Raw genomic sequence first — 22,679 nt, forward strand, 5'->3', positions numbered from 1 at the left:
GTCTAATTTTAGAGTCCGAATCTTTTTCGTACTGGTGATAATTTTCACCATACCACCTCCTAAACTGGATCCAATCTGATACACTGGCGACGGATTTACTTGATCCACATTTGGGATATTTCCGAGGGAATACGGCAGCACTACAACTCATCTGAATAGGTATATAATCCCGTTACCGCCGATTGACTGAAATACGATCAATTTCATATCAGAATTGCTCATAAATTGCAGAGCGTACAAGATATGGCTGTTGAAACTGCCATTTACTTGGATTTGAAGTCAACAAAAAGTCTTAGATGGTTGGCCCAGACGAGATCAGCGCCATTATTCAGGGTCATAATCATGTGCTGATTGGCACTGTTATAAGGCTTCAAAATGATAAACGAGAGGATGAGACGTTACGCTGTAAGCAATTCTGAAATTAGAGACCCTATTCCATGGACTATCGGGAACCTGATCGTTTCCGAGTGCGGATGTATCTTGAACGTTTTTAGTATGTAGCTTGTCCCGTTTTGAGTCTTTTGAGTTCGCACTTCGGACCTCGTACTTGGCCGAGGCGTCGGCTGGGCTTTGAGTCAGGCGAGTCAGCCAGCCATTAGAATTTTTTCATCACATATCATGATACGCCTGAATAGGAAATCAATCGCGATTTTTGGCCTGTTTATTCCGAGGTATCTCTCAATAGCGTTCTGATGACCATTGCCGTATTACGGCCCTGCTGACTGAGTGTTTAAAGACGTTGAAAATACGAGTTGGTCTCACCGGTGAATCAACCCCGATTATCATCAGGCCCATTGCTCCAAAGATGATATAGACGTGTAAAATTACACTGAAACTCGTTTACATCATCAATTTTAATGAGTGCATTGACTTCATTTCGTCTACGAGTCTCTCTGTATCACCTGAGATACAAGGCTGTCTCTTTCTGCACTCTAAACACGGCAGATAAAATCCCGCAAATAGATAGTTTTCTGGCGCTTTCTATCCATTTAATCAGAAGATGCCTGTTGCTTAAGATCGGCTAAGTATACTCAGTACTTTGTTTGTTTCATTGTGATTGCCAGACGATTTGTGCCTGTCAAGAGGGTCGTTGGTTCGAATATGAGGCCACTAGACCTTAACTTAGTGAGAATCAATGTACCTAGTAGCATAAACGCTTGACGCGTAGTGAATGTCAAGCTCAAAGTTGACCCACGTCGAACATGGCTTGGATCCCGCGGTAAATACCCGCTGGTAGACCGCTTGCTGACAAGACTCCACGTACAAGTATATGAGTGGCAGGGTGACGTTAACGTTGTTCCGTAGAGGATACCTTGGCTTTACTGGCGCTGCAATTGAACCCCCCAGCTCTTTGACCCGATTTTTAACCTTGTTTTTATGCTGTTTTAGTTGTAATCATTATCATTCCAAAATTAGGCAACAACATAAAGTCCCATTGGAACTCATGATGTTGTACGTAAGTACCTGTTAGTACGAGGCACTTGACATACGTCGTATACTATGACTGATTAAGAGCAGTCAGACTTAACTGGAAACAGGTAGTTTTTGGGTCTGGGTACACCAGTACATTCATTTCTTTTTTTATTTTCACTTAGTCATTATTATTCTTTGTCTTCTATTACTTGTCAAGATTTTATTTTACAATTGTCTTCACTGAACTAGGTAACTACGGGAAGGCCCTGGGGAAATCATATCATTCTATAAGCACTTGGCTTTGGACAATTGTTATTAGTCTATGTACTTGTATAGTAGGCTATGTCTAAATATACACATATAATGTCTGAATTTCTATATAAATCTTGCAAAAATACCACTTTATCAGTTTTACAAAACATTACCTACACATTGAAGTATCTAATATCCCAATCAGTAGAGCAGTATTTACTACATTGCAACCATGGCTGTAACGAAATTCCTACTTATTGCCATTCAACTCGTAGGAGTACTCTCTACTCCGATTGCTGAACCTAATATTACAGAAATATCAGAGTAAGTAACTGTCTATCATTTAAGACTTAATACTAATAGTCAATAGCAATAAACTTTTTGCACGCAGCTCCTCAACTGTCGAGGCATATCCATACTCGAGTAACTGTGATGCAAGCACAGGATCTACATTCACATGGGATGTATCTCATGGTGGAGGTCCGTGCTATTCTTACAATGGAAACACTGACGTATACTCCCTCAGGGTGGCTTGTAAGTTATGCCTCTAACATCTGTACAGTGACTGTGAGAAAAAGAAAACTGAAAAGTGTTTCTATTAGGGAGTGACTATAATGTATGCAATGGTAATACGGCTGTTCTTTATATGTTTCACAACGGTTTCTACTGCGGTGATTTTGCAACAGCGACAAAGGTATACGCGGGATCTAATGGAAGCTTCTGCGCAAGCAATGGTGGGAAAAGCATTAAATCATGGAGCCTTGGCTGCGAGGCACTCTAAGAAGATGTCTTTTAATTTTTGATAAGTTTGGCTATGATATGGGTTTTTTTTATACAGGGTTTTCCCATATCTCTATGCAAATGCAGTAGCTATGTTCATTTAGTTAATGCTCGTTGTATAAATAAACAGTCTCGTTTATATATATATATATGTTGTCCGCGTTCCGGTTAATCATGGGGTCAATGCAGCATGAGTCTTCGGGGGACTATTAGATCCGTTCCAGTCCTACTCAAATCTGATCTTCTCTACTCATCAAGTGCAAAATGCCATGTCTTATGGTGAGCACGACTGAAGTGTACTGCGATACAAAAGATTGAATGTTGACTCATGAAGTGCATGCCCCATGTGTCCAGCCGCAAAGATTCGGCCTGTTGCCCCAAGTTAACATCGGAACGACGTGGTTCGCACAGGCGATTGTTGAACCAGTACTGCTTAGCGCCTGTATGTACGGTGCGGAAGTTCATATGCAGAGCCGCAAATCGATTTTCTTGGACAAGATGCTGTCTATCTTAACTATCTGGGTGTGAGCAACTAACTGTTGGCCATATTATAGGGTATAATTTCCGACGACTCAGTCCCCATAAGCTTATTCGGCTGATAAATAATGCAGATATATAAAAAACTCCGGAAGTGGTATACTACGCGTCGCTCATTGAAAAAAATATCTTTCACAAGAAGTAAACAAATTGTTAATTGGCTTGTATAAATTGCACAAGATTAAAGAGAGCGTCTTATATGGCGGATGCGAAGTAGCCAAGTCTTATGAAACAGTTTTGTTGACAGACTCCACCTCAGGCCGAGATAAGTAAGCAACGAGAAATGCTTAGACACTTTTTTGTATTTGCAGAATCTACTCGTATTGCATGTCTCTTTGCAATAGTGGAAACGGCCATTCTAGTCTCTATTGGGAGGGATTTCTGAGACAGTCATGGAGAGACTATGCTTCAATTGAGATCTAGATACGGAGTACAGCGCGCTTTACTTCATTCATTTTGACGCGCCAAAGGTATGTCACTAGGTCTTACTCTCGATTTCTCACTATTGCAATTTACTGCGAGAGCTATACGCGCCGCGGTAATTTCCTTTTCAAGACATGCTCTTTCAGTATGTTTGTTTTTCTCCTAGTTTTCTAAACCAGTATATGGATGATGAGACCCAAATTATAACCTTCTTTGAAGCATTACGTTTCGAAGGATTCTGGTCTACCAGACCAGTGCCGTTTATATAGGGATGCGGCCGAGCACGGGTACTTATTATTCACGCGTCGTGTTAGTGGATATAGGCACATATTAACTAACTCCTCCCTTCGCAAGAAGCCCATTAGGCTTTCACCCATCTGGCCATCTGAGAGAACCACATCGTACGTTTTGGGCCTTTTCCTTTAGCACGTTCAGCCTATTGATGGTTTTGCGGGGTGAATTCAGTTCATTAGCTATTGGCGCCCCGAAGTATATGCCGAACAATCGTCCGCGGCTTCTCTCCACAAGTTGGACATTTCCCCAGATTCCGAACAAGGCGTAATTGATGGCTTTGCGGAGAAACTCCACATTACATCCAACCCCGGAAACGATATGAGACTCGTGACAAAAGATGCTGCACTTGGATACTCTATACATCCATCGGGTTAGAAAAAACGACTATTGAAGAAGTAATTAACCCTCGGATAAAATCCAGTCCCTGGGGAAAGCTAACTACAGAACAGCTCCAAGATCCAGGCCCCGGAAATTTCACCGCACGACCGGCAAGTCCTGCCGAGCTGCCGAACATGAATATCGAATTTCGTAGAAGCCGACTCCGAGAACGTAAATGAAGACATATAAATAGGCCCTTGGCGCCGTCACGATGGTAAGGAGACTTCTTTTGAGCAGCAGGGAAGCAATAGCCCAAGGTGTCTAGTCTTCATCTCAGCACAATGGCGCCAACTGTTGTATTTCTCATCTCTCTTGCAGGGACATTCCTGCTTCGCCCTGTGGCCGCGCAGACTCAATGTGGTGGCAATCTTTACACTCCTGGAACTCTCAATTTCACGACTGAGTGTTACAATGCGTTCATGGACTGTGCTGCCCAGTTCGAGGCCAATGCAAGCCTGGTCAACTGTGACGACGGCAAGGGAAATCTGTTCATGAAACAGCAGGCCAACTTGGGAGCCAACCCGGGAAGTCAAAACAACGATGCCGTCATCGCATTCCAAGATATTCGCGATCTCTGCCTCCTTAGTGGTTCTACAACTGCAACTTGGGGCTACAGCGACAACCAATGGTACTGGGCAGCTGCCGAGGATGCGTGCTACACCAACGACCCCTCCAGAACGGATGTTGTCAAGACTCACCCGGCACCATTCTGCATCCAGAACCGCGATTCCGGACTGCCTGAATGCTATCCGCAGCCAGATGCCACTCTCGGTGGCCCTCTGAAGGTTCTCAAGACTGCCAAGACACGAAATGGATTCAAGTCCTCCGCACGAGGCTGGAATACCTACGGCGTTCAGGCTCTGCAAAACGGTTCCCAGGTTGTGCCATCTTTCGCTGGACAATCCGGCCTCTACTACACCCAAAAATTCGTTGAGACTCAATGTGGCGTGCTTGCTCGACCCGAGTTTAAAGCCGCTGGCTATGACCTCTGCAGTCTTGATTCCGGCTGGCAAGCTTTTAACGAAGTTGATGAGCACGGCCGTATTATCTACAACACCACGCGTTTCAACCTCCCTCAGTTGGCTTCCTGGTTGCACAGCAGAGACCTGAAGTTGGGAGTCTACATCACACCCGGTGTTCCTTGTGTCGCACACAACCAGACTATTGTCGGTACCAAGATCAAGGTCGGTGATATCTTGAACGGCAACAACGACCAGATCAACTGCGACTTCGACTTCAGCAAGAACGGTGTTCAACAATGGCACGACTCCGTCGTCGCGCAGTGGGCTTCTTGGGGCGTGGATATGCTCAAGCTGGACTTTGTGACTCCCGGTAGCCCCTCAAACGGCGCCAATCTGGCTTGCGACAGCTCTGCTGCCGTCAAGGCTTACCAGAAGGCCATTGCGAAGTCGGGCAGGAAGATTCGACTTGATATTTCATGGAAACTTTGCCGCAATGAGACCTGGTTGCCTGTTTGGAGCGAGCTTGCTGAATCAATGAGAACCGACCAAGATTTGGACAACTACGGCACCAACACATTGATGGCGTGGCAGGTCGGCCAGCGTGCTATTGAGAACTACCGCCAGTACATCGGCCTACAGGCACAGCGTAATGTTCCCATTACGATTTACCCCGATATGGATGCTCTGTTCACCGTCAACCCGGAGCACCTTGCCGGTGTCAATGATTCTATCAGAACCACTGTCCAGAACCACTGGCTCGGAGCTGCTGCCAACTTGGTCATTGGTGGTGACATGCAGCAAATCGATGCACTGGGTATTAAGCTGACTACCGGCAAGCAATCTATTGCTGCTGCCGACTTCTTTGCGCAGTATCCCATGCAGCCCCGTAACCCCGGAACTGGAAGCAACGCTGCCAAGCAGTTGCAGGCATGGATTGGTGGCCCTTCAAACACCCACGAGGCTTACGTTCTTCTGGTCAACTACGGACCGGACCTGGGCAATGGAGGCTTTGGAACGCAGCTGTATGGTTCGCAGAAGGTGACCGTGTCATTGAAGGATCTTGGTATTTCCGGCTCGACATGGACCTTTACTGACATCTGGACGGGCAAGTCAACCAGAGTGACTGGATCTTACTCTGTTTCCCTCACGGAGGGCGCTTCACAGCTTCTCCGTCTGACAAGGAGCTTCTAAAGAATGGATGGGTGGATGTAGAACCTCTTATAGACTTCTAGAGAATACATGTGTTCAAATAAAGATCGTTTAAAAAGTGACTATGGATATCCTCTTACTAACCCTGACTGAATTGCAGTGGTACATGGAGTTGGACAGGATTACAGAATGCTGCAATACATTCTTTCGGTTTGTACATGGGCAACTCAACGTATCATAAGGGTACAAAGAGGGCGGATAAATAACAATCCTTTATAGATAATTTGTACTAGGTGTAGTCTAGATGTACAACGCCCTCTATAGCACATATCTAAACATAGGCCCGTAATTCTCTACCGCCACAGCCTGAGTGGCAACTTGACCTCGCTCCTGTGCCTCGGCAATTCGCGCTTTCTGTTCTTCAATAGTCCCGTATTTCTGATCCAGCTTCTTATTCTCCCAGGCGAGCAGAATTCGCAAACCAATGACCAATAGCGTAGTAAAGAACATAAACGCCGCACAAACTGACTGACCCTTTACGTAGAAGGGGCCTTCGTTGGAAGGATACAGTCGGGTGCCCAACAGGGGACCGCATTGCCCGATGACGTTGAGAAGGACGATTCCGGCTCCTCGGCGAGTGTCGCTACCTTGGTTATCTGGAAAGATGAGCGGGTTAGAGGTGCATCTAGCATGAGGTTCTTATTTCGCACTTACTCAATACCCAAGGAAGAATATTAGCAATGGAAGGGAAAATGCCTCCGGCCGCCATGAATACTCCAAAATAGCGGGCTCCAACAGATTTGGCAGATGCCAAGATGACATAGCCCACGCCGCCGATAATGGTGAGAATGATGAGCATGAACGCACGCTGCTGAGTTCTATCTGCAATGTAAGGCGTGATGAGAGTAATGAGAAAAGACAGGAAGAATGGAGGAGCGGTTAAGCCTTGAGCAGTTACGTCGGAAAATCCCATCTCTGAGAGAATCGTAGGTAGAAAAACCGGAAGAGAAGCAAAGCTGACATTGCAGCTGAAATACATGAGCTAGAATAATTGTCAGCGCTGAACATCATGGAATAAATTTGTATGCTCTTACACCGGTGAACCAAGCTTTGATGTCAGTCAGCCCTCTCAAAAAGTCCATCCAGTCGACTCCGCCTATTCTGGCAGAAGAGCCTGCTTGGCGGACACTTCTTGCAATGGCTACTCTTCTCTCATCTTCATCAAAGAACTTGGCCTTTTCGGGAGAATCTGGGAGATAGAAGTAGGCCACAGCTGCCATGACAATCGTAGGAAGTCCTTCTACGAGGAACAATACCCTCCATTTTGCAATGGAAGGGTGACCTGATGTGATACCATAGGCAAGGGCTCCGGCAAAAGTGTTGGCAAGAGGAGCAGCGGAGAGAAAGACTCCACAGCGGAAGCCAACTTCATGTCGGAGATAGAAGAAGGAAAGCAGAAACGGGATTCCTGGTCCGTAGCCCGCTTCAGCGGCTCCCATAAGGAATCTCAGTGCCATTTCCGCTCCCCATGAATGAGTGACGGCTTGAAGAGTTGATACCAGGCCCCTATAGTTACTACTGTTAGTTCCCCAAGAAACTCAAGTGTGTTTGGGTCAGGCTCATACCATATGAAAACAACAATGGTTGCCCAGATGTGTGGTGGCACAACCTTCCACATTATCCCAAGGAACTCAAATATGATGTAAGGGATATAGAATATTGTGAGCAACCAATCATAACGGTCTCCAATCAGATTAAGATCAGTACTCATTCCGGCAATGCGCGCATTCCTGCATGTGACTACTTTTAGAAACTAACGTCGCAATTTTGTGTGATAGGATGCATACATACCCAATATTTGACCGATCAAGGAAAGCAAGAAGATCTACAGAAGAGACATTAGCTGCAGGCGGTAGAATAGGCTTGATGCAACGTACATAGAGCCATGACCAATGGCACAAGGTTCATGTCTGTTTTTCTGACGACTCGCCGCTCCAGTTCAGGGTCGATGGAGGGCTGCTGCACGGCAGCATTCTCGTTCTGGACAGACACAGGCTCCTTTTCAACATTGCCTGTTTGCATGGGCAAATCCATGTCTGGCTGCGTCTCTGCCGTTTTCTTTGACTGGAAAAGCTGCATTGTCTGATCTATGATCTCCCAGCTGTGTTGATGCAAAACAGTGCGTCGCGAACGCTTCGCGAGAACCCCAGATTTTATGGGAAATGATCTTTTGCGGGGTTATGTCTAAGACAAAACCAGGGGACCACATTGACTTTCTTGTCTTGAACTGGTGACTCCATTCTATCTCCGGGATGTGGCAGCCGATCCCTGCGACCTGCTGTTGATGATTCCCTTTGTAGACGCCTCAACAGTCAAGACCGGCACTTGGCTTCCGAAGAGGAGCAGTTCCGCACGCGGCTGTCCTATGACGAAAGAGTTCTGTTTCCGTTGTCCTGCACCCCGCCACTCAAATGTCCGTTAAATCCACAAGTACCCCAGACTAAAGAAAGAGAGGGCGCCCTTTGTCCAACCTGTTGCGGGTACTGCAGTCTTGTAATTACATGTAGTTGTGCTACCCTAGGTGATACAGCATCGGCAAAATCGCTAAATGTACTCCGAATTCCTCGGAGATCACTGGAGCGGCTAATGTAAAGATAGTCGAGCGCTCACCTGCGGGTTTTCTCTCTACCGAGTAGGCCGTCTAAAATGACATTGGCCCTTTGGAACCATACTGTGTAGGTAAATGGCACATGCTTATCGACTTTGCTTAACCTACTTATGTGGTGCTTGGCAAAATTGCGTAGCTGTGAAGTTGATATAGATGAAACTTGAAGAATAAATATGAACGTTCTTATACGCTCTTTAATCCGTAAGTTTTCTTTTTTTCGCACAAAATCACGAAAAAGACTGCCTCATAGGCCAGCCTTGCCCATGTTATCAAGTGGGTGTTGGCCAACGGACCTGAGGCGGGGATGGTATAAATGGTCTGCGGAGTACCAGTTTGTGAAAAAGGACTAGGCTTATGGTGATAGGGCTAGATTTCTATTGATTACGGAACATAATTGCTACATAATTGAGACATCATAATTTCCTCGAATGATGCATTTAGAGCATAGATGTTTCCTTGATCAACTGACGTCGAGATTAGGAGTTATGCCAATGGCTTTGGTTTCAGAAGTATCTCTACGGCTTTAGGGTACGTCCTTCCCACAAACTTCACTAACGTAATGCCACCAGAACTCTGAAAGGACTCAGAGCAAAAATTAAGCATTTGATCGAGACTACTATATACATCTATCAAATGAAGGTTTAATATGGAAACTGGATGCGCCACAAAGGCGAAGACTAAAGCTCAAAGGCACCGCGACAGCCGATTTCAACTTGAAGAAACCAAGCTCCAGCATTCACTGCACGGTTCTACGTCGTTCGTATCCTGCGATCGCCTGATTCAGGCTGCCAAAACAGCTAAAGCAGCAACTCAAAATATAAGCTTAAAATGTCTAGATCGAAAGAAACTCGCACATATATAAACAAGTCAAGAAGGAAAATTTGTGGTGCTACTCGGCTTCTGTTTCCTTGTCCGGGAGCTGATTTCTATTCCGCGTTAGCTTGGCTGCTTTGCAAGAATTAGCCACCATAACACCAGTCCGGGTACTACAACCGAGCCATGTTTATTTGGCACGCTAATTTTTCTCTGTTTCTTTAATCTTTTAGTTGGCTGCCATCGGAATTACCGGAAAGTTTCTCTGTCATGGCATTTTCATATGTCGTGCCTTCTTCTTCTCTTCGATGTTGTTTACACAACTGGCCTCTATCGTGACTATGTTGACAAGTGTTTACAACAATTGTCTTACGCACGGCGGATGTAGGCCACGTAATAATCGTGTTCGCGGTTTCACACCTCGTATTTGACAGGTTCAGTGAGTCAACTTATGGCTGCGCCTCTCCAAAAGTGGAAATTGCCAACTGAAATGGCACTTCTGAACAGGTAACAAGCCGGAAAACCCCCCACCCTTAAGCCCTGTAAAGTTGCGGATTTAAACAAGTAAGAACGCACGAGACATCCGCCTGTCTCACCCCGTTTCAATCTCAAATCTTACACTTTCTTTTCTCCTTTCCACCTTGTTTCTTCAATGGTTCACTGACAAGCGCGCCGTTACAATGTCTGCCGCAGCACATACACAGCCGATGCAATGGGCTATTTATCATGATGATAACGTCCATTTTGCTTATGAAGCACCCTGGTGGTCGCGCGTTGTTTTGCTGGTTGACCTAGCAGTTCTCTTGCCTCTCTTCATTATCGTGCGTGCTTTGTAATCCCCCTGAGTCACTGTGGCATTCTATCATCTCTTGCCTCACGGTGATGATTATTCTCTGATGGTAACTAATGAGATCGCTGGTTAAATAGTTCAACTACACCTTGCCCCGTGTTTATCCGGTGTTTGCTATTGTGCAAGACAAGAAGCGAGGAGAAAACGACCCCATCAGACTTGGCAATGTTGCGGACGAGCGGGCTCCGGAGTTCAACTCTGTCGACAATCCCAGTCGGATAAACTCGTCCTCTCCAGCAGCCATCTATCGCCTTTTGGTAGAGACCGACGGCTTTATGGCCAACTTCCGTGGCTTTTCTTGCGCTCTACTCCAGAGTGCCGTGACGGCATTCCCAGTTGTAATCGCCGCTCGTTATATCCCCTTCCCATTTGGCCGTCTGTCGAGACTTCTTCCTGCACTTGCCATGGTTCAATTCAGCACCCTTTGGCTGCATCTTATCATCTCTAAGCCAAGCCCCCGATCATTCTGGAGACGTGTGCCTTCGTTTGGACGCACCTTTAGCGCAACATGGAAAGCGGTCGTCATTCACTGGGCTGCGGTCGAGATAACGAGGTGGCTGCCCTACTGGGTAGCCTCGTCCATGGGATTCGACTGGCCTTGTTTCAACCTTCTCATGCCTGACAATACATACAAATTTAGAATGGACATGGCAACCGGAGATATGGTCCTGTACTCCAAATGCGCCCTTGTCATCCTCGTCACCATTATTGGATCCATCTGTTTCATTGTTCCCAGCCAGGTTGTTCTGATGCGAATCCAAGCATCTCTTCTTCCGATTGAAGATGACGCCATCATTCCATTTGATAGATCTTTTGATGGCAAGGTAGTACCTTCGATCCTAGGCGGCCGAGGCTACGCCACAATCTCCGACGCGTTTTACACCTTTACATGGGCGAGTTGGAAAAACCTGGCTATTCTTTCCATCAAGATTATCCTCCTATCCATATCTCTGATTGGGTTTGTCGGTTTCTTCTTGATTGCTCAGTGGTCTATAATCGTTAAGAGGACCGTGGAGCCTAACCAGTATAACTACTGAGCTGCTGAATTGATGGGTTTACCCACTTTAGCTTGTATTTTCTTGAGTATCTTATCATTAGATGGTACATTGTGCAGCGAATATTGAATCGAATTAAAATTAGGAAACGTTCAAATCATCACTCGTTGCTAAGCTATGACATTATTCTACCACTGACCAAATATACAGCCTAAAGTATGTATACCGGTGTGCGACTCTCATATGCATCGCCCTTGCTCACTTGAATGTCCTTTTTATGAAAGTCGTGCAGTTGCAGCCAGTGAAGCATTCGGAATATGAGGGCACACCAAATCTTGTTAATCTCACGTTTTGTTGTGGCTTCCGAGTCCGCCATGTCTTCCGAAGTCGCCACAAGAGTGTTTGTTTTCTGGTTGTACTGTGACCGCTGCTTGTAAACAGTTTCTATGACGTTAAGTCGTACCGATGTGCAGTATAATCGTGCTAGGATGTGATGTTTTTCGTCAACCGTGGCGGAATCAAAGTCGCTTATGCCAATGGAATCATGGCTCTCATCCTCAGGTTCGTCACCCGGTTTCTGATTCAACATTCCCAATACTTCCTGGATGTGTACGCGAACGACTTGGTAAATCATTACCATATCCGCACCTTTCAAGTATTGATCACAGAGCTCTATGCCTCCCCGCACGTGTGAAATCCTATCAGCCGTTGCCGTACCGCTGATGTTGGTATGGATCGATCCATTCGGCGGCTTTTCAACTTTTTCCGCAACGTCATCACACCAATCCAATATCTCAGAAATTTGATCACTCTCTTCCGTACGGGCCGTCTGTGTTTGAACTACCCTTAATAGAGCGACAATGTTATGGGTGAGTGTGGGAAGGGAAAATGTGTTGGGCTCCCAGTAATAGACTGTGGGATTAGGGAGCATCCGAAAAGCAGTATCCTTTATATGAAGTATTTGACCAACCATGCCTAGTATTTCGAAGGGAACTGTGGTACAATTAGCCAAAACGGATACTTCACCATCGTAATCATTCTAGGGGTCTTGTAGTGCTATGGAGAGAGTAGCAGCTATCGGAGCACGACATACCAGGAAATAGATGGCTATGACGAGCAGTTTCGGCGTTCTTTCTAAAGTAGCCAATCGTGTTGTTATCACAGCCAAACTCCGCTAGAGTATCAGCAATCTCAGCCAAGGTGCCAAGTTGCAAGGTTGCATGATCTTCACCCCCATCGACGTTGACGAGCACTTCACGATGGAGAATTGTCGGCGCCAAACCAAAGCACAATTGCTTGATGTCGTGGTTTGGAATGAGGCGATTTTGTCCAAATACGGTTCGGCCTTGTTTCTGAAAGGTAAAGGATATGCCCAAATTATCGACGTAAGAGCCATACAGGACAAAGCCGTTACCTTGAGCTCGATAGCGATCATTATCCAAATCGAAGTTCTTCCAGTGAATGCCAAGCATAGCGGCGATCTCGATTAGATGCGAGATAGTGGTTGTGGCATATGGTTTACTGAGGCCTTGTGGAATGCTATCCCAGACTCGCTGCTTTCTCTGCATACAGACAACCAACGAGTGAGGAGGCGATGGATCTAAGGGCGGCTGGTAGCCTAGCGATTCCTGCTGCCAAGAACGCGACTCATTCTCCATTTGATAGATAGTCATCAGCAAGTGACACCATGTTGCGTTTTCGTTGTCTGCTGTGCGGATGGCTTCTTGCTTGTTCTTCTTTTGCTGCGCATTGAACTCTTCGGTGCTTGATGTGTACTTGAGATTTGCGTGGCTGCCGTCAAGGCGTATAATTTTCCTATCCTCTGTACGGAAATCCTCATCATTTCCGAGAGGCCCTCTCGTATTCTCGGGCCTTGCGACAAATAAGACGGGTGTTTCGAAATGTACTTCGATGCGGAACTCAGACCAAAGCATACTGCGCCTGGAGAATCGCGACCATTTCCCTATTACAGCTTCGCTGCATGAAGAATATCCTGTAGCCGACGCGAAATACTGCTGGAGAGCTTGCAGGATAGCGATAACAAAGGCTAGAATAGAAATGATAAGTGCCACAATGGCAAGAATCAGCTCAGTATTATCGGTAGAAGACATGGTGTAATATGAGCATCTGTCGATGGCCTCTTCCTGTCTTTTGGCTCAGGCCCTTTACTTCCCGCCCCGGCATGAGGCCAGAAGATGGTTTGGGTGAGAACTGGTCATGGAGGAGGAAGCCTACGTGAATCAATCTGGTCATACTCGTCCACCGCTTGGCAGGGGCAATGAGCTCTAGCCGCCGAACTGTTAGCCTCACCAGCCTAGCCCCCAAGTTTTCATGGCCTGTCACAACCAATCGCCGGCAATAGTCCTGCAGCTATACCCACCAGACACGTCAACTTTGGTGTTGTTACCACCCCGCTTCCTCTGGCGATCCCCGCCAAGAATTCTTCTTCCACGGTGAAATGCCGACGATTACAGTAGGGTTGCAACGATCCTGATGGGAGTACGTAGATTGTCTTACAATGCTGCGATTTTTTTGTCATAGAGATGTTCCTATTCATAAAGTAACAACTTGCGGTAAGTGGGTAAAGGACAATATGGCGTTGGTCCAAGTCGACAGAAAGAATCTGCGCCCGCCAAACCATGCCAATCAAAAATGATCTCGGTATCGCACAAACATCTTTGCTCACTTCGGTAATAAAGAAGACAAGGCTCGACGCCTTTCGACTGAGCTACAGCCAATTGAAGCTACGAAATGTTGGAATTGAGTCTGTCATTAAGAGCGCTAGAGATGTACGGCGAAGGTCGCTGCTGCAATGCGACCGAATAGCTTTCGTTTTTGGTTAGTCCGGCTAAAATGAACGCAGCTGAGTGAAGCCTGTGGCTAGACAAACGAGAGGCAAGATCTATTGGGTGATGAAGTTGTTGATTCTGAGACCAAGGTAGCTTACAAGGCTCAGTGATTGGCTGGTAATTTGTGACAGAGCGCACATTGGTGACCACCGCAAGAGTGGGAGTGGAGGCATGACATGCAACTCTATAATGATTGAGGCTCAAGAGTACCAGCATCATGGAACGGGGTTGAACCAGTGGATAAAATAAATGGATCTGTTTATATTGCCCCAGAAGTCAATTTATAATGAGAGTCTAGCAATATAGGTACATACTCTGTATATAAGCCGCTCTACGTGTGGTACTCTACTCTTGTATCTACGGAGCAGCGGCTCATTGTCTGTCAGCCTCCAGTGCAACATTCTTGGAGTTCCTCGCTCCAATTAGAGCATCAAGATATTTCGATGTAACGTCTTCCATCGTCGATCCGCCAATGGTCTTTCCAATGATTTGACCGATAAGCTCGGCTTGCGTGATGATTCCCAACCGAACCGCGTCGTGCATGAGGTCGAAGAGGTCATGTTGACTGACCCCTCTCCGAACTCTCGCTAATAATTCGCTCGTTAGATGTTGCCATGACACGGTAGTATTTAAGCAAAGCTTACGTTTCATTATAGAATCTCTGCCTTTGCGAATTTTGATGACGTATTTCCTCAAAGTTGAGGCATCGTATTCCGTCTTGACCCCCACTTCATGACCGAGGCTTGTGATTGTGTAGTCAAGACCTCCTTTCACTGATTGGAAGTCGAAATACTTTTTCAACACTATAATTCAGGAAATGAGCCTTTGCGAAAGCTGAAAGGTTTAGCACTCAAATAATCTCACGTACCTTCCTTTCGTCCACCTTCTGCTGCCTTGACTTCCTTTTCGTTCATGAGCTGCAAGCCGAGACCTTCTGGTGTCACGCCCGCACTTTCCATCAACTTTTGGATAATCTCATCATCCTCTAAATAGATTGTGAGCAGAGTTGCGTATCATTTGGAATCATCATAGATTGCCGAGTGGGAAAGACTCACTGTATATAATGATGCCCTTCTCGAAGCGGGACTCTCCTGAGTAACAGATGAGAAAAAACACATCGACGTAGCCGATGAGTCTTATCTTTCCATTCCATCGTGACCCATCTATCAGCACATCCCAAGGGTGAATGTCACTGTCAAAGAAAGGAGATTTGTTAGAATGCATATAAATGAGATTATGGAATACATACTCACTAATTGCACTCTACACTTTTTTGTGTCACTGACCTATCAAAGGTCATTAGAACTCTATGGTACGACGCCATGTTAAAGATATGTAGAAGGTTGTAGATGATGAAAATAAAGAGTTCTCATGAAGGACACACTGCAGATTCCTCTCGGGCTGTGAGTAGAGTTCTGGGAATTTTGTAAGAAGCTGGGGATTCGGGAGAGACCCCGGTAGAAGGAGAGTGATGGCGATAATTTGACTCCTCCTATCCTGCCTGAATCACACGCTAGAAACGAGAGCCTTGGGCTAGCTCGGGGCACCATTCAGCAGGTTGATCCATCCTACTGACCCACCAGTTGGCCGTCATTGCTGCATATGTACGAGCATTTCCGGGCTCTCCAAGAGCTATTTCCGAATAAAGACAGCCTACCGATGCAGGCTAATTGCGCCTCTTCAACGGCGCCAATGACATAGCAGCTGGAAGGCATCCCAAGGCATCCGTATCCCAAGCGACCCAACAAATGATGACCAGCTGAAAAAATGCAACACAAAGGACCAACGTGGCAGAGAGTTATAGGCTATGAGTTTGTTGCTCTTCAGATAAAGGTCTGATTTATCATCTATGGCAATTGCGGCTAATCGAGTTGACGTCTTAGCGCATCTGCCAGCTCTGTCTCCGCGCCCCAATTCGCGGGACAACCTCATCACATATTCAGCCGCATGTACCCAATTGCTTTGAGGGGTATTATATTTGCCCGAAGCCCACGTTGGAGTTTCTTCAGAGAAACAAAACAACGGTGGTCATCCTTTCATTTCCTGGGTATTTGCACACCAAGAGGCTGGTACTAGCCATCCATTTTGATCACCATGGCCTCGATGACCAGTATATCCGATAAGATTGCAAGGGTCACTGACCTGAGCAACTACACGGATATCACGCCTGAAAAGATCAAGAAGATCTTTGATGATATCGGCAGCAGTCCAGAGAAGCTCCGAGCAGCCTTGAACCTATGGTTTGTCCCGGATTTCAAGCCAACTTTCACACGGACAAAAGATAGTGCTCTCTCTACCCTGCAAGACATTGAGTTTCTCGAGGCTCCAGATACGGAGCGGCCCCAACGGCCGTTACGTATGATCGACCTTGATACTGGCAACATAGTCGATGCGTGGAACATTTCCCATCTTGACTCATATTGCATACTGTCTCATCGTTGGAAAGGAGACGAAATCACCCTGGCCCATTTTATGCGTGCCAGGGAGAAGCATATGGAGCGCATAAGGACCAGAACAGGGGCTGCCTCCAATATCGAGACTCTAGCTGCCCAGAGCGATGATATTTCTCTGGTTCTTGAGCAGTGTAAACTCGATATAATCGACCAACAACAAATAATCGAGATGATCTTGCAACAAGAATCGGAGGGCTTGAGCGTGGAAGAACTTATTAAGAGAAAGGTTGAAGCCAACGAAATGAAATGGAAAATGAATTCGGCCCGGCAATCCCGAGATTCCAAGAAATCACGGGTTGATCTGAGTAAAATCGAGAAGAAGATGTTTGACACCATAATCCACCGCGCCGGGAAAGTTGTTGACGGCAATACGCAAGATTCACAAAATGCAGAAATTCCTACTGCAACTGCGGAAGGCATCGTCAGTGGTGGTCCTGACATGCTACAGCCAGATAGCTCGAATCATGCTACCACATCTACGGTCGTTAGCAAGGCAGAGAAAGAATACGCCCAAGCAGAGAAGGACTTTGAGGATTTGCTTATAAAGCAGAAGGCTGTTGGGGAACGTACTCAAGTCTTCCAAAAGAGCAACCGCCTCGGTGATGAAGTGGATGAGTTGATCCGTCGGCTACAGAGATGGAAGTCAGCTATCAAATTACACAATTCGATGAAAGAGGCGCAAAGAATATTCCGGACAAGTCATTTCCAGAGACGTGGGGCTCGCTACATCTGGTCTGACACCTGTTGTATCGACAAGAAGAATTACGGAGAATTATCCCAGTCTTTGTCGTTGATGGGCGATTGGTATTCAAATGCGGAGTTTTGTCTTGTGCATTTGGATACAAATTGGCGAGAAGCTGACGCGATTGACGACTGGCTCAAATTTGGGAGAGAGGTGAAGAACAGCGGAGACAAAGCGCCGGCTGCAACTCCTAACATCCCGAGCTTCCAAGAGATCAAATCTACAATTGAGTGGGCAAGCCGAGCATGGACGTTACAGGAATTAGTCATGAGCAAAATGACATATTTTGTCAACTCGGAGTGGACGCCTCTCAGTCGTCCCATTGAAAATCTTGGGGATATATATCCCCTAGTTCCATTCATCGAACTTCATACCCAGGGAATCGAATCAAACATCTACGCAGGCCCACCAGAAGTCATTCACCACGCAAAGCTTTCTCAGTGGAAAATTGGGGATTTCAACGCTCTTATTCCGTATTTACGAGAAACAGACATTGGACTTGTCAATGAGAGCAACAACGGTGGCCGCTGGGAAACAAGTTACCAGATCGAAGCAGAGCAAGTTAGAGAGTCGATACAGCTTATCTCTATACTCAATGCTCTGGGGTTTCGCTTTCCAGCCAATATGACGGTAGAGACCGCTACATCCGAGATTTCACGAGCTGTCTATCTCGCGGCCTCCGATTTGGATAGAAGCAAACATCACGGATTAGACGAGGGTGGAATACGTCTCCTAGCAGAGCTCAAGAAAAGCCACCTGCCTAATCCATATAGCGATGCAAGTTCGAGTGATGTGAATGATACCGAAGAAGTCATCAAATTCCTCTTACTTTGTCTTGTCGCGAAAGTAGGTGATCTCATCGTCTCTGACAGGCGGTTTATTGCCGAATTTGGAGGCGTGAGACCACTCACAACGTGGAAAAGCGGAATCGCTCGCACTGGATTCCCCGCGCAGCTCGTTCTGCAACTGTCTTGCAGTCGAGTTGCCACTGTTCCAGTCGACCACGTCTATGCTCTCATGGGTATTCTTGGTGTTCGATTCCCATCGTTCCATGCGGAAGGTTACGCGAAAGCTCTTGCTCGCCTTTTGGACGAAGTTATCGTCACCCATAATGATGTGTCCGTATTCAATTGGGCGGGAGCAGAGATGGGAAGCCCTGTTCGTGGTCGATCCATGTATCCCGCGTCTCACAAGGCATACGGGACTGATGAAGATCGTGGTCGGCGATACAATATGATGATCTCAGCAAAAGTGAGACAGGACCGAAAACAGACGATGGTCACTTATCATGGTATCATCCAAATGCTCCGCGATGCGATAGACTGCGTGAAAGACAAGAGACGTGAGAGTATACCTCTGCATTGGGTGCGAGAAATAACATCGTTCATAACCAACTCTTCCTTTGAGAACCTTCAGCCACAGCTGGTTAACATTGGCAAAATTCTTCTTTATGTCAAGTTACACTGCGCGCAGCTTAAGAAATCAGCATCCGACCAGAGTGACGGCTCGAAGGATGCAACGAACAGTGACGAGAAGTCTTCCTGGTCGCTCAATTTGACACCGTCTCTTCCGAGCCTGAAGTCCTCCTCTGAGAAAGTGACCTCAAGTCTTCCAGGATTTGGACTAAGCAAAAACATCAAATCAGGATTCGGCAAGTTTTCCTCCAAGACATCGGAGAAAGCTGTGCCGCAGGAAGCAGCACCCCCTCCGCCCGCAGCGCCGCCTGCACCGCCTGCGCCAGCAGAGCCTGAATGGAAACAACTTGACTCGGGCGTGACTGAGTATATGAGGGTTATGCGCGATGCCGAGAAATCACAAGTCGAAAAAGAAAATCCTCTACCAAAGAAGATAAAAGACATCGCTTTCAACGTCATTGAGCCTGAGGGACTGGAGAGACAGATGAGTGACGACGGCGAGAAGATTACGGCCGAAAACCTGGCGTGTCCAAACCCGATCATCGTCAATAGCTCTGGAATTGAAGGCATCTTTGACATCCAGCGAATTGTTGTGACAATGATTGACCGGGAGAAACTGGTGCGGCAAGTGGCAAAGGCAACCAGTCCGAAGCAAAAGATTTCTGGTTGGTGCACTATCAGCACCGGGTTTGCGAATGTCGCCGTGCATTTTGCGTGTGAACAGCGCATCTTGAGAACGCAATTGGACGTAGAAAAGGTGACTGAAGATAAGATCATTAAGGAAACCACCAGAGCCAAGAAGCTTCAGGGAAGCATCGAGCTTCAAAGCGTGGACCAAGTGGTAGAAGGAGGAATGAACTTGGTCGCAAACACCACGATTGGCAAAGGCAACCAAGACAAACAAGCAGAAGAAAAGGATACGACGGACTACATACGCGCCACAAAGGAAGAGAAAACAGTCGTCAGAATGCTCGACTATATCCAAGAGTCACAGCTTCAGCTTGTTGCTGGAGAATGGGTACTGGCGCGGTTCTCTGGAGTTCCGGGAGCAAAGTGGTTTCTCTGTTTCCTCGAATTGGGCTCAACGCATCAATTCTATGGCCAGCGCATAGCTGCTACTGAAATCGACTTTACCAACTCTGCTGTGGAACCTGGACTCATGAGTGCGTGGCAGATATACATGGACCGCAAGAAGAGAAAGATGTGTAAGATCCTGGAGACATACATCAAGAGCTCTGAAAATGCGAAGCAAGGTGAAGAGAAGCTGTCAAAAGCTACAAATCTGGCAAATGATAGCTATGACAAGCTTACCGATGCGGGACTCCAGAGATTCGAGACAGCCAAGAGTTTCTCTCCGATGTCGCCTCTCTCGAAGAGGTTCCCATTCTCGACAAGCACTGAAGCTGTCAATGATACAAAAGCCAATGTCGCCGACGTTGATGATGAAGACGAAGACAACTTTTTCGACGACTTCCTCGAGCATGCAAAAGAGGCGGCAATATCACTTGGTCATTACACTGTTTTAGCAGCTTATGAAAAGTTTTTTGAGATGCAAGCTAAGCATATGGACAAGTATCTTGCGGTTTCGGTCCTCAAGAAGACGCCAAAGATTCTCCAGAGCGCTGTAGAGAATCTTGATGAGAACAAAGGATTCCTTCCCGCCATGTTCCATTCTGGAAAGAGAGTACATATGTTTTAGAGGACTCAAAGAATGAATGCAAAACACTTCTGGTGAGCCTAATTGCTCCATTAGATGGTATTTCTGTGAAGTTAATTGTACACGTGAGTCCATTGGTTTATAACGATAGTTCATCTCTAAGCAGAGGCCATCAAATTGCAGCCACCAGTCTGTTCATCATTTCGTCGAGTTGACTATGAAGAAACCGATGACTCATCTTCTAATCTCTCTCTTTCCAACGCTTTGAAGATTCTTGGGGTAGTATCTTCATCTAAGAGGCCTAAATAACGGCCTAAAGATTAGTGAGCATGTGATGCAATAATATGGTAACTACATTTTCTTACTTGCAGCAAGCCACCGTGTTTGCATGAGATTCAAGAAATCTCGCAATGACTTGAGAATCTGAATGTTCGTATTGAAGCTGGTTTCATCTCTCATAGAATTGGTTAAAACTTTTGCAGCTTTGTACATCAGAAATTGGACAAATGGCGGGAGACTGTCCAGGGAGTTGTCGTCGATATCATTCAGCGGTTGAATTAGGTGGGATACGTCTTTAATTATATTTTGTAACGGTAGAGTGGCTGCGATCCAGTGTTCTTTCATGTTATAATTTAATGTTCGTTCTCTGTCGCATTTATCGTATACGAGAAGAAGACCACTACCAACTTGTAAATCTTGATCACTCCAAGAATTGGGATAATACTTACATATTACAGATGAGAAGACCACTGGCGTATATTCTTGAGTCTTCTGGCGCCTCTCCAAGTATCACAGTTCTCAATGACACTAATGTGTTTACCAGAAGGGCTCCTTCTTCAAGATTGAATGCAATTCGCGGTGTCGGCTCATAGATAGTTAAATGAACTCGGTCCAGAAGATTTGTTGCTTCGTATAACCGTAAAAACTGACGCTGAGGTGAAAAGGGAGTAGACCTGAAAACTGGGCAAACGGCGAATGGGAGCTCCGAATAAGGCAAATCGGGTTCGTTGGTATGGATGCGTCTAGAGACTGGAGGATATTTGCCGTTTTCGATGGCAATATATCTGAATAAACCTGTCAGCAAGTACCTTGTTTACCTTTTTTATGGATAGCGTCAAGGTGCGTAGTGTATCATCTCGTGTAACTCACCTATCCATAACCTTAATCGCTGCCCACGTCATGCAGAGTTCTACCCGTTCCTCCTCTGAGGAGGGCTCACTCGAGCGAGTTTCCAAGTCCCTACCTCTCTTAAGAATCTCTGCTGCTCTCACCACCCCACTTATTGATATGTAAGCTGCAGGATATAACCCGTGTGTGACTTCAAACACTGTAAGGAATAGTCTGGACTGAACAACTTCCGTTGAGTTGACTCCGATCCCCTCGAGTAATGCGATCCAGCTTTTGGTAGAAAGGTACAGATCCTTCAATAGAGAATCATTGCTATTCATCCAGGTGCTTGATTCTGGAGTAGTGCAAATTACCATAATGGTTGAACACAATAAAGTGAAATCGAGTGTTGCATCATCCCAATTGGCCGGAAGTTGGTCGCCTAGTTTTGACTCTGCAATGATAGGGAACCAAGGCTGCATAGTCCGATAATATGCAAGCGCCGCATCCTTAGGCTCAGTTTCTCGCAATTTTCCGACAATAGCGGCCTTGATCCGTTGCGGACAGAGAGCCTCATCCGGAGAGATTGTCGTATTCGCGGTAAGGGATGTCACGGATCCTGAAGACGACAAGGTTATGGTCTCATACTGACAGTCTTCTTGTCGACTAAGAAGGCCACGTAATTATTAGTTTACGAGATAGATAGAAACATTTGTCGATGTTATAAATCGGTTTTGTAATACTCACCGCGTACATAGAAGACATTTTGGTAGTGCTCTGTCACACTTCCTCTTAGACCGGCGGCATCGTAAACACGCCTTCCTAGCATTGGCGGGTTTCTGTGCCCTATCCGTTGACCTCATAATGAGTTCCTTAGGAAAACCCGAGATAAAGTACCTGAAATCCCTATCCTGCGGATTGATGTCCAGCGCACATTGACAG

General features: G+C 46.2%; 7 protein-coding genes across 7 annotated transcripts; 3 read left to right on the forward strand and 4 right to left on the reverse strand.

The window, feature by feature from the left end:
- Positions 1-3,756: 3,756 nt before the first annotated feature.
- On the forward strand, positions 3,757-6,280 carry V8C40DRAFT_250369 (glycoside hydrolase family 27 protein). Its single transcript, XM_083216958.1, has 2 exons — positions 3,757-3,806; positions 3,871-6,280. The coding sequence occupies exon 2, from the start codon at positions 4,359-4,361 to the stop codon at positions 6,228-6,230; it is 1,872 nt and encodes a 623-aa protein (XP_083071274.1). The 5' UTR covers positions 3,757-3,806; positions 3,871-4,358; the 3' UTR covers positions 6,231-6,280.
- Positions 6,281-6,443: 163 nt separating this feature from the next.
- On the reverse strand, positions 6,444-8,806 carry V8C40DRAFT_250372 (major facilitator superfamily domain-containing protein). The gene is made up of 6 exons (XM_083216959.1): positions 8,126-8,806; positions 8,040-8,073; positions 7,814-7,978; positions 7,283-7,754; positions 6,903-7,230; positions 6,444-6,844 (listed from the first exon to the last, which is right to left on the reverse strand). Exons 1-6 carry the CDS (start codon positions 8,325-8,327, stop codon positions 6,507-6,509), a joined length of 1,539 nt encoding a protein of 512 aa, XP_083071275.1. The 5' UTR covers positions 8,328-8,806; the 3' UTR covers positions 6,444-6,506.
- A 1,470-nt stretch (positions 8,807-10,276) lies between these two features.
- V8C40DRAFT_250374 (uncharacterized protein) lies at positions 10,277-11,677 on the forward strand. The gene is made up of 2 exons (XM_083216960.1): positions 10,277-10,490; positions 10,597-11,677. Exons 1-2 carry the CDS (start codon positions 10,350-10,352, stop codon positions 11,554-11,556), a joined length of 1,101 nt encoding a protein of 366 aa, XP_083071276.1. The 5' UTR covers positions 10,277-10,349; the 3' UTR covers positions 11,557-11,677.
- On the reverse strand, positions 11,603-13,731 carry V8C40DRAFT_250375 (uncharacterized protein). Its single transcript, XM_083216961.1, has 2 exons — positions 12,608-13,731; positions 11,603-12,507 (listed from the first exon to the last, which is right to left on the reverse strand). Exons 1-2 carry the CDS (start codon positions 13,623-13,625, stop codon positions 11,726-11,728), a joined length of 1,800 nt encoding a protein of 599 aa, XP_083071277.1. The 5' UTR covers positions 13,626-13,731; the 3' UTR covers positions 11,603-11,725.
- Positions 13,732-14,604: 873 nt separating this feature from the next.
- V8C40DRAFT_250377 (uncharacterized protein) lies at positions 14,605-15,905 on the reverse strand. The gene is made up of 5 exons (XM_083216962.1): positions 15,617-15,905; positions 15,419-15,555; positions 15,232-15,348; positions 15,008-15,166; positions 14,605-14,950 (listed from the first exon to the last, which is right to left on the reverse strand). The coding sequence occupies exons 1-5, from the start codon at positions 15,685-15,687 to the stop codon at positions 14,736-14,738; spliced, it is 699 nt and encodes a 232-aa protein (XP_083071278.1). The 5' UTR covers positions 15,688-15,905; the 3' UTR covers positions 14,605-14,735.
- Positions 15,906-16,223: 318 nt separating this feature from the next.
- Positions 16,224-21,385, forward strand: V8C40DRAFT_250378 (uncharacterized protein). Its single transcript, XM_083216963.1, has 2 exons — positions 16,224-21,309; positions 21,359-21,385. Exon 1 carries the CDS (start codon positions 16,458-16,460, stop codon positions 20,670-20,672), a length of 4,215 nt encoding a protein of 1,404 aa, XP_083071279.1. The 5' UTR covers positions 16,224-16,457; the 3' UTR covers positions 20,673-21,309; positions 21,359-21,385.
- V8C40DRAFT_250380 (Zn(II)2Cys6 transcription factor) lies at positions 20,501-22,675 on the reverse strand. Its single transcript, XM_083216964.1, has 5 exons — positions 22,485-22,675; positions 21,780-22,403; positions 21,359-21,694; positions 20,996-21,309; positions 20,501-20,943 (listed from the first exon to the last, which is right to left on the reverse strand). Exons 1-5 carry the CDS (start codon positions 22,598-22,600, stop codon positions 20,846-20,848), a joined length of 1,488 nt encoding a protein of 495 aa, XP_083071280.1. The 5' UTR covers positions 22,601-22,675; the 3' UTR covers positions 20,501-20,845.
- Between the last annotated feature and the right edge of the window lie 4 nt (positions 22,676-22,679).

The sequence above is a fragment of the Trichoderma camerunense genome, assembly GCF_050948025.1.
Source record: "Trichoderma camerunense strain CBS 138272 chromosome Unknown V8C40scaffold_13, whole genome shotgun sequence".
NCBI lineage: Eukaryota > Fungi > Ascomycota > Sordariomycetes > Hypocreales > Hypocreaceae > Trichoderma > Trichoderma camerunense.

Bases quoted from the DNA above. Each gene is read 5' to 3' on its own strand.
- V8C40DRAFT_250378 (XM_083216963.1), top strand. From the start codon at position 16,458: ATGGCCTCGATGACCAGTATATCCGATAAGATTGCAAGGGTCACTGAC.
- V8C40DRAFT_250380 (XM_083216964.1), bottom strand. From the start codon at position 22,600: ATGAGGTCAACGGATAGGGCACAGAAACCCGCCAATGCTAGGAAGGCG. The intron at 21,695-21,779 runs GTGAGTTACACG...AGGTTTATTCAG, and splicing joins GCGATTAAGGTTATGGATAG to ATATATTGCCATCGAAAACG. The intron at 20,944-20,995 runs GTAAGAAAATGT...ACTAATCTTTAG, and splicing joins AACACGGTGGCTTGCTGCAA to GCCGTTATTTAGGCCTCTTA.
- V8C40DRAFT_250377 (XM_083216962.1), bottom strand. From the start codon at position 15,687: ATGGCGTCGTACCATAGAGTTCTAATGACCTTTGATAGGTCAGTGACA. The intron at 15,556-15,616 runs GTGAGTATGTAT...TTTCTTTGACAG, and splicing joins AAAAGTGTAGAGTGCAATTA to TGACATTCACCCTTGGGATG. The intron at 15,349-15,418 runs GTGAGTCTTTCC...CAATCTATTTAG, and splicing joins GAAGGGCATCATTATATACA to AGGATGATGAGATTATCCAA.
- V8C40DRAFT_250369 (XM_083216958.1), top strand. From the start codon at position 4,359: ATGGCGCCAACTGTTGTATTTCTCATCTCTCTTGCAGGGACATTCCTG.
- V8C40DRAFT_250372 (XM_083216959.1), bottom strand. From the start codon at position 8,327: ATGCAGCTTTTCCAGTCAAAGAAAACGGCAGAGACGCAGCCAGACATG. The intron at 7,231-7,282 runs GTAAGAGCATAC...CAATTATTCTAG, and splicing joins TCAAAGCTTGGTTCACCGGT to CTCATGTATTTCAGCTGCAA. The intron at 6,845-6,902 runs GTAAGTGCGAAA...TCATCTTTCCAG, and splicing joins TATTCTTCCTTGGGTATTGA to ATAACCAAGGTAGCGACACT.
- V8C40DRAFT_250374 (XM_083216960.1), top strand. From the start codon at position 10,350: ATGTCTGCCGCAGCACATACACAGCCGATGCAATGGGCTATTTATCAT. The intron at 10,491-10,596 runs GTGCGTGCTTTG...CTGGTTAAATAG, and splicing joins TCTTGCCTCTCTTCATTATC to TTCAACTACACCTTGCCCCG.
- V8C40DRAFT_250375 (XM_083216961.1), bottom strand. From the start codon at position 13,625: ATGTCTTCTACCGATAATACTGAGCTGATTCTTGCCATTGTGGCACTT. The intron at 12,508-12,607 runs GTATGTCGTGCT...ATTGTACCACAG, and splicing joins TCATAGCCATCTATTTCCTG to TTCCCTTCGAAATACTAGGC.